We start from the raw sequence: 9,327 nt of genomic DNA on the forward strand, positions 1-9,327 counted from the left end.
AGGATGTCTTCACAGACATTTTTAACATCTCACTCAGCCAGGCAGTAGTGCCGAATTGTCTTAAGAGTGCCACCATCGTCCCTGTACCGAAGAAACCAAACCCAGCCTGCCATAACGACTTTCGACCAGTGGCCCTAACACCCATTGTAATGAAGTGTTTTGAGCGACTAGTTATGCAGCACATCAAAAATAGTCTACCTGCCGACCTAGACCCACTGCAGTTCGCCTACAGAGCCAACCGATCCACAGAGGACGCAGTCTCAACAACACTGAACCTCGTATTGTCACATCTCGATCGGAAAAAACCTATGCCAGGATCCTCTTCATAGACTTCAGCTCCGCTTTCAATACAATCATCCCGCAGCAGCTGGTGGAGAAGTTGGAGCTGTTGGGGGTTGATGCTGGCACATGTAGCTGGGTCCTGAACTTCCTGTCGCAGCGGCAGCAGACAGTCAGGGTGGGCAGTAGGACATCAAAAACCATAGCCGTGAGCACTGGCTCACCCCAAGGCTGTGTCCTAAGCCCCCTTCTGTTTAGTCTGCTGACACACGACTGTACTGCCAGACTCAATAACAACTTCATCAGCAAGTTCGCTGATGACACAACAGTAGTGGGTCTCATCAGTGACAACGATGAATCGGCGTACAGGATGGAGGTGGAGCTGCTCACAGGTTGGTGCAAATCCCACAACCTCATTCTTAACGTGGGAAAAACTAAGGAGATGGTGGTTGACTTCAGGAGGGCGGGGAAACATCACCATGCACCTCTGCACATCGACGGAGCTGATGTGGAAAGGGTCAGCAGCATGAAGTTCTTAGGACTACACCTGTCTGATGACCTGACGTCCACGGCCAACACCACGGCTCTGGTCAAGAGAGCCCAGCAGCGACTTCACCCCCTCCGAAGACTACGGAAAGCAGGCCTCCCCACCACACATCTACGGACTTTTTACAGGGGGACTGTCGAGAGCACACTGACATACGGCATCACTTCCTGGTTCGGGAGCTGCAAGGCGTACGAACGGCACCAACTGGACAGGATAGTGAAGACCGCAAGCAGGATTATTGGTGCTCCACTCCCCTTCCTGCTGGACATATACAAGAAGAGATGCATCAACAGAGCCATCTCCATCATCAAAGACCCTTACCACCCATCGCATGACTTTTTCACCATCCTCCCATCTGGGAAGAGGTACAGGAGCATCAGCTGCAAAACCAGCAGGATGCTCCTCAGCTTCTTCCCACAGGCTATAAGACTGTTAAATGAACTTTCCCCCCTGCCAAGTATCGCGCACAAACACCCCACACTGCAGCAGAGCCACTGTTGTGCCGCTGCCGGTCGGAACGGCTGTTGAATGTTATTGAATGTTATTAGAGGGTTAGATTGTTCATGACATGTATTTTAATTTTAATTGCTATTTATTTTGTAACGAAAACTGAATGGACACTGGTTGAGAAACGTTTTTTTGTTTCCTCTGAGTATGCGAATACTCAGGAAATGACAATAAAGATTTACAATTACAATTACAATTACAATTACAATTACAATTTACAATTACAATTACAATTACCTCGGTGGAATGCGACTTTTCTCGTAGTTGCATTTCGACCTCCCTCGCGGCCTAACAACTCGGGTTGCTGCGGCCTTTCCCGGAGTCGGGTCCAGAGCTTCCGCAGCGGGCGCAGAGCTGACTTTCCATCGTGTAGCCGGGCGATCCCTTGCCGGGGGTCGGCAGAAGAAGTGCTCCGATCGCTGGCCCGACTACAACGTCCTGAAGCCGCGATCTGCAGAGCTTCTAACTACGGGCGCATTGTGGACTTTCCATCGCGGAGCGGGTGAGCAATTGCCGGGGGTCGCCAGAAGAAGTGTTCCGACCTCCGGCCAGCAGCCTATAACATCGTGAAGCCCCGGTCTCCGGTAGGAAGCGGCCGATTCGGGACCACCAAGCCGCGGAGTGTCCGTCCGTCCCGACGTCAGAGTTTCAAGCATCACGACGAGAGGGCCTGTACATCGGGCCATCCGTACCGGCGACTGCAGAGGGTTCATGGACCCGACCATGGATGAACAAAGGAGGTGGACTGGCAAAGTTATTGCCTTCCATCACAGTGAAGAATGTTGATTTTACTGTGGTGGATGTTTATGTTATATTCTATTGTGTATTGTGCTCTTTTGTTTGTATGGCTGCATGGTAAATCAAGTTTTACTGTACCTTAGTTGGTGCATGTGGCAATAAATGTCAACTTGAACTTGAACTTGATACACACACACACACACACACACACACACACACACACACACGCTCTCTCACACACACACACACACTCTCTCACACACACACACACACAGACACACACACACACACACACACACACACACACACACACACACACACACACACACACACACACACTCACACACACACACACACACACACACACACACACACACACACTCTCTCTCACACACACACACACACTCACACACACACACACACACACACACACACACACACACACACACACACACACACACACACACACACACACACACACACACACACACACACACACACACACACACACACACACATATATATATATTGAGTCATACAGTATGGAAACAGGCCTATGGCCCAACTCACTCACATCAACCAACATGTCCCATCTTTACTGGTCCGACCTGCCTGTGTTTAGCCCATATCCTTCTAAACCTATCCTATCCATGTACCTGTTCAAATGTTTCTTAAACTTTGCGATACTACCTGCTTCAACTACCTCCTCCAGCAGCTCGGTCCATACACCCACCACCCTGTGTGTCAAAAAGTTTCCCCTCAGGTTCCTGTAGGAACGTCTACAAGAGGTTATAACCCTTTACAAGAATATTCCTCGGCCTCCTATGCTCCAGGGAAAACAATTCAAAATCCAGCCTCTCCTCATAACTCAAGCTGTCCAGTCCCAACAATACCCTTGCAAATCTTGTCTGAACCCTTTTCAGTTTAATCACATCCTTACTGGTGCTGGGCAAACAGAATTGCACACAATATGGTCTCATCAACAACTTATACTGCTGTAACATTACAACCCAACCCCTATACTCAGTACCATGACCGATGAAGGCAAGTGTGCCACACACTTTCTTTCCCACTCTATCTATCTGCATTGCCCCATTTCAAGGAACTATGTACCTGCACTCTGGGCTCCTGTTGTTGAATAACAAAGTCCACAACCATGGCCAGTCTCTACCACACTCTCTCTATTGCTACCACATCCATCCTGTTGTGTAGAGACCAGAACTGCACACAATGCACCAAGTCAAATTACAGCAGGACACATAGATTGACCGTGCACAGTTCTGCTCACCTTATTTTAGGAAGGACACAACGATATTGGGAGGATATTGGGAGATCAATGGATTCCACGGATGAGGGGGGCTGTTCCACCACCAGCGACAGAAGAAGCCGGTTCACCGACCTTCAGAGTTTGGGAGAACGAGGGAACAATCTAATGTCAACATTTTAGACATTGAGGGGCCGTGAGGGGGGGGGGGGGGGGGGGGGGGGGGGGAGGCCTTCCTGTTGGTAGGAGTGTCTGGATAGAGGGGTGAGTGATTATGAGATAAAGGGGGAGGGGGGTCTTCAACACTAGAGGCGGTCTTCAAAACTGAATCCTTCCCCAGAGGGAGGTGAATGACTGGAATTCATGAAGGGGGGGGAGGTCGGATAATTGTGGGGGCAGGGGGGTTGTTAAAGAGAAGGGGTGTTGTTGACGATGAGTGGAGATATTGAGGGAAACTGTCAGAGAGGAGGTCGTGGGGAAGATCTAACAGTGTTTAATGAATATGCGGGTAGGATAGAAAGAGGGGCAGAACGGCCTTCTCCTGTCCCTCTCCTGATGTCAGTTCTGTGCAGGGCCAGAGGGGGCCATTATGAATGGAGCCTGCCTGAAGGAACTCCCCCAGCACTGTTTAATTTAGTTTCCAGATATAGCACAGAAACAGGCCCTTCGGCCCAACGGGGTGTCGCTGGCCAGCGATCCCGGCACACTTACACCATCCTACACACATTTATACTGAAGCCAAATTTCACCTGTGCATCTTTGGAATGTGGGAGGAAACCAGAGCTCCCGGAGAAAACCCTCGCCGTCACGAGGAGAACGTGCAAACTCCGTACAGACAGCACCCGTAGTCAGGATCAAACCCGGGTCTCTGGCAATTCTACTACTGTGCCACTGTCTTTATCATGGTGCTTCCTCATTGCCTCTCCCCCTTCACTCACTCCCCCCTCACTCACTTCTTGCCATTTCTCACACCTCGTGCTGTCTATCTGCCCCTTCCCATCTCTCTGTCGTCCTCGCCCTCCTCACCTTCCCCTCCCATCTCTCTCCCTCCTCCCCGTTCCACCCTCTCCCTGCACTCCCTCTTCACAGTTCTCTCGCATCTTAGAAACATAGAAACATAGAAAATAGGTGCAGGAGTAGGCCATTCGGCCCTTCGAGCCTGCACCGCCATTCAATATGATCATGGCTGATCATCCAACTCAGCATCCCGTACCTGCCCTCTCTCCATACCCTCCAGGGGCCTCTCTCCCTGCCCCTCCCCCCCTCCTTCTGATGCTTCCTCCACACCTTCCCTTCCCTTCCCATCCCATCCCATTTCCCCCTCCCCACCCTGACCTTCCCTGCCACTCTCTCTCCCCTTCCTCTCCTGCCTCGCTCCCCCTCCACTCTCTCCCGCCATCTTCTTCGCCCACCCCTCCCCAACTCACTCCCCACACCCTGCCCGCTTCCCTGATGCTCCCTCAGTAGCATCTCCTCCCGCCTGGCGCCCTTGTCCCCCCTTCCCCCGCCACACACCCTCCCCTGACTCTCCCCCCTTGCCGTCCCATCCAGCCTCGCTCCCCCCACCCCTCCCCTCCCCACCCTGCTGCTACGGTGCTTCCTTGTCTGCCCCTGTGTCTGTGATGCCTCCCTTGTCAAGTTGTCCCCTGATTCCCCTGTAGTCAAGGCTGCAGAGATTTAGCCCACAACCCCCCCCCCCCCCCCCCTGCCCACAATGCACTGCTCTGCCCACATTGCATCATCCCACCCACGATCCCGTGCTCCTGCCACATGCTGTGGGCTCACAGTCTTGCAGGTGAGACTCGGGCAATTCCCAGGATCGTTCCTCTGATCCGACTCTTCCCTAAATACCTCCCTCCAATTTGACTTCTTTCGAACTGCCTCCTCACATCTGAAACTTCCAAAATCCCTATTTCCGATCCAATTTCCTGAAATTCCTCCTCTGATCCAATGCTTCCCAAAATCCCCTCTCTCTGAATTTCCCTGAAATCCGTCGTCCATATCGCCGACTCCTGAAATTCCTCCTGCCATCCAATTCCCCCTATGATCACTCCCTCGAAGGTGACTCTTCTCAAAATCCCTCTGATCCAACTCCTCTCAAAACCCCTCCGTGCAATCAAAAGCTTCCCAAAATATCCCCCTTCTGATCCGTTGCTTCCTGAAATTCCTTTTTCCAAGCCAATTCCACCAGATATCCCTATCCCCAAGCCGATTCCTCTGATCCAGTTACTCTCAAAATCTCTCCCGGTATTTCAATATTTCCTGAAACCCCTCCTTCCAATCCATTGCTTCCGGAAACTCTGCTCCGGTTCCCCATAAAATACTTTCTGCGATCCTGCATTTAACAAAATACTTCCCTCCAATCTGACACTTCCTAAAAACTCACACTGCAATCCAACATTTCCCAAAATCTCTCTGTTCGATCCGACTTTTCCCAAAATCCCTCCGTTCGAACCGACTTCCCAAAATCCCTCATCCGATCCAATCTCTGGAGATCCCTTCTTCCAATCTGACATGCTCCGAAATCTCAACTCCAATCCAACACTTCCCAAAATCCCTCCCTCCAAACCAAGGATTCCTAACTGAATATACCTCTGAACTGACTTCTCCCAAAAACTCGTCCTCTGATCCAATTCCTCCTAAAATCCTTCCCTCAGGTCTGGCTTTCGGAAAATCCCGACATCCGTGAATCCAACTTCCCGAAATTAAGTCTGAAGAAGGGTCTCAACCTGAAACGTCACCTATCCATATTCTCCAGATATACTGGCTAACCTGCAATTACTCCAGCACAGTGTCCTTTCCCAAAATTATAATTTGAACAGGATTCACAAGGCACTTTTCTGAGGTAATTCCCTGCTTTCTATCTCCCCCAGGGAGAAGATGCAGTTTCGGGAATACTTCATGCGTAGTTGGAAGCAAATGCATCGAGGGTTACTGAGTGTCGTAATCGCGATGTCCTTGTTTATCATCTCGTATACACTCTACAATGCTCGGTGAGTTGTAGACGATGGTTACAGAGATAGGGAGGGCTCCAGGAAGGTCACCAGAGATCGGAAGGGATATAGGAGCCAGAGAGAGTTGCGGAGATAGAGAGGGGTGTAGGGACCAGAGGGGGTTTACAGAGATTGGGGAAAGTGTAGAGGTTGAAAGGGGTTAGAGGGAAAGGGAGGTGTTGGAGCCAGAAGGGGTTTTAGAGATAGGACGGGCTGCATGGGCCGAAGGGAATTACAGAAATAGGAAGGGGTGTAGCGACCAGAGAGGGTGCTGGGAGATGCAGGGCTGGTGGGGACTACAGAGATAGGGAGGGACATAAGGGGGTTACAGAGATAGGAGTCGTTAGGGAGAGAAAGACAAAGAGAGATAGGTGGTTAGGGGCCATGGAGGACTACAGAGATAGGGAGGGAGTCTGTTCCTTCCTAACGATATCTTTTTTTCTTTTCCCCTATCTCCTCTCTCTCACTCTCTGTTCCCTTGCTCCCATCCTCTCTCTACCTGACACTCTCCACAGTGACTCCCCTCCCAACTCCTGTGCCCGACTGGGCCCCCCCCCAATGTCGGATGTCCCCTTCACCCCCACTTGCTCCCCCCGCTGGGACCTCCTCTTCCTCAAAACGCACAAGACGGGCAGCAGCACGGTGCTCAACATGCTGTTCCGTTACGGCGAGCACAACAAACTGAGCTTCGCCTTCCCCTCCGGTGGCCGTAGCGACTTCGCCTACCCTGCCCCCTTCTCCCGCCGCTCCGTGGCCGGGAACCCTGCCATCTCCTGCTTCAACGTGGTGGCCAGCCACATGCGCTTCGAGCCAGAGGAGGCGGGCCGACTCCTGCCCCTGGAACGAGTCTACTTCACCCTGCTCCGGCACCCCGCCCGCCTCTTCGAGTCCAGCTTCCACTACTATGGCCCCAGCATCCCCCTGACCTGGCACCTGCCCGGCCCAGACAAGATGGACGCCTTCCTGCGCAAGCCTCGGGCCTACTATAACCCCCAGGCCTTCAACGCTCACTACCTGCGCAACCTCCAGTTCTTCGACCTGGGCCAGGACAAGGACATGGAACCCAGCCACCCGGCCATTCCGGGCATCCTTCAATCCCTGGAGGAGAGCTTCTCCCTAGTCATGCTGACCGAGTACTTCGACGAGTCCCTGGTGCTTCTGAAGGACCTCCTGTGCTGGGACCTGGAGGATGTGCTGTACTTTCCCCTCAACATGCGGGATCCCGCCCGTACTCCCCCCGCCTTGAGCCCGGCCGCAGAGAAGTTGGCCCTCTCCTGGAACCAGCTGGACGCCCTCCTCTACGCCCACTTCAACCGTACTTTCTGGCGCAAGGTCGACATATTCGGGCGTTGGCGGATGGCGTGGGAGGTGGCAGAGCTACGCAGGGCCAACGCCATGATGGGGGAGGCCTGCCTGGATGGAGGAGGTCCGGTTAAGGCAGGGCTGGTGAGGGATCCCTCTCTGAGGCCCTGGCAGCCGGCCGGAGGTGCGGGCACCATCATGGGCTACAACCTCAGGCCTGGCTTGGAGGAGGTCTACCAGGACATCTGCCGGTCCATGCTGACCCCTGAAATGCAGTACATGTCCAAACTGGGTGCAAATCTCTGGCGTGTCAAGGCCTGGTCCATCCTGCGAGGGATTCTGGGATGGTAGAGTGGAGGGAGGAAGGAGGGGTTGAAGCTAGGTGTTTGGACCTCCTCGGCCTACTTCCCAGGCCTTGTTGCCATGGGAACAGGAGTAGGCCGGAGAGTGACAGGCCTGAAAGTGGGGGCTGAAGAGCCTCTCCCTGTCCTCCTTGTGATAGACTGGGGAGAGGGGGGGCTGAGCTCCCTCCTCTTCTCCCCCTGCTATCTTCCACCCTTTGAAAACTCCGGCACCCTAACTCCACACCGAAAATGATTTGTTTATAGTTGGCATCTTTGTTTCTGGAAGTTGATCAGTGTCTACCCTCAGAGATGGGGTTGGGGAGGAGTAAGCAAGGGACTTTATGGGGTTAAATAATTCTTAGGCATCCCTCTCTCCCCCCTTCCTCCAAAAGCCTGTTCATTGATGTTTGACTGGGGTCACAATTACATCCCATCTTTGGAGTTGTAGAGCTTGTGATTGTCATTAGAGCTGTAGCCATCTTCCTTGAATCTCCCAGCATTAACAGTCTTTCCTCCGATATTTGACAGGGCTCACTTTCCTGCGGTCCCTTTAAATTCACCGGGATCCTGCTTCCAACACTCCATTTAAACTCACCAGAACCCTGTTCCCACTTCCTTTGATCTCATTGGGATCCTGTTCCCCGCTCCTGCTTTAAACTCCCGGGACCCCACCAGAGGAGAGTGGTGAGGCATGATAACTACAGATGATGGATTTGTAGGGACTGTAAGTAGGTAGAGGAGGAGGAAAGTGGTAAAAAAATGCTGGAAGTGTGAAGGACTGAAAACTGCTGTTTCTGAAATAAAAGAAAAAGTTGGAATTTGATTATTTTCAATGGATTTTTGTACTTTATTATTTCATGCAGGTTTGTATTTTCTACCACCACTCAAGTTGCCATGTTCCTTTCCCCTCCTCATACGCTCAACTCCCAGCTCCAAGAACATAATTTCCTTTTTACCCCTCCTCATTCTCCTCCCCACAGTCTCCTTCCACCCGCATCCCACACTCTGGTTCTACATTTCCTCTTCTTTCCTCATCTGATACCCTTTTGTCTCTTTTTCACCTCCAGTCTTTGTCACTTATTCCACCCCTCTGCCAATCAGCCCTCCTACCTTATCCACCTATCACTTGCCAGGCTTTGTCCTAACCCCACCTCTCGTTTCCAGCTTTCACACCCCTACTCCTTCAGTCTAAAGAAGGGTCCCAACCCAAAACGTCGTTTGTCCATTTCCTCCACAGATACTGCCTGACCCGCTGAGTTCTGCCAGCACTTTCTTTGTAGCTCAAGGTTCCAGAATCTCCAGTTCCTTCTGTCTTCATATTTTCTTGCCCACGATCATTTCTATTTATTGTAT

At 52.0% G+C, this 9,327-nt stretch overlaps 1 protein-coding gene across 1 annotated transcript; it reads left to right on the forward strand.

Moving 5' to 3' along the window:
• The first annotated feature begins 5,106 nt into the window (after positions 1 to 5,106).
• On the forward strand, positions 5,107 to 8,788 carry LOC129694012 (galactosylceramide sulfotransferase-like). Its single transcript, XM_055630739.1, has 3 exons — positions 5,107 to 5,130; positions 6,209 to 6,328; positions 6,844 to 8,788. Exons 2-3 carry the CDS (start codon positions 6,216 to 6,218, stop codon positions 7,979 to 7,981), a joined length of 1,251 nt encoding a protein of 416 aa, XP_055486714.1. The 5' UTR covers positions 5,107 to 5,130; positions 6,209 to 6,215; the 3' UTR covers positions 7,982 to 8,788.
• Positions 8,789 to 9,327: the final 539 nt, after the last annotated feature.

Source organism: Leucoraja erinacea, chromosome 3 (genome assembly GCF_028641065.1).
Source record: "Leucoraja erinacea ecotype New England chromosome 3, Leri_hhj_1, whole genome shotgun sequence".
NCBI lineage: Eukaryota > Metazoa > Chordata > Chondrichthyes > Rajiformes > Rajidae > Leucoraja > Leucoraja erinaceus.

Excerpts from the sequence above, each read along its gene's own strand:
- LOC129694012 (XM_055630739.1), top strand. The coding sequence starts at position 6,216 with ATGCAGTTTCGGGAATACTTCATGCGTAGTTGGAAGCAAATGCATCGA. Across the intron at positions 6,329-6,843 it reads TATACACTCTACAATGCTCG|TGACTCCCCTCCCAACTCCT; the intron begins GTGAGTTGTAGA and ends CACTCTCCACAG.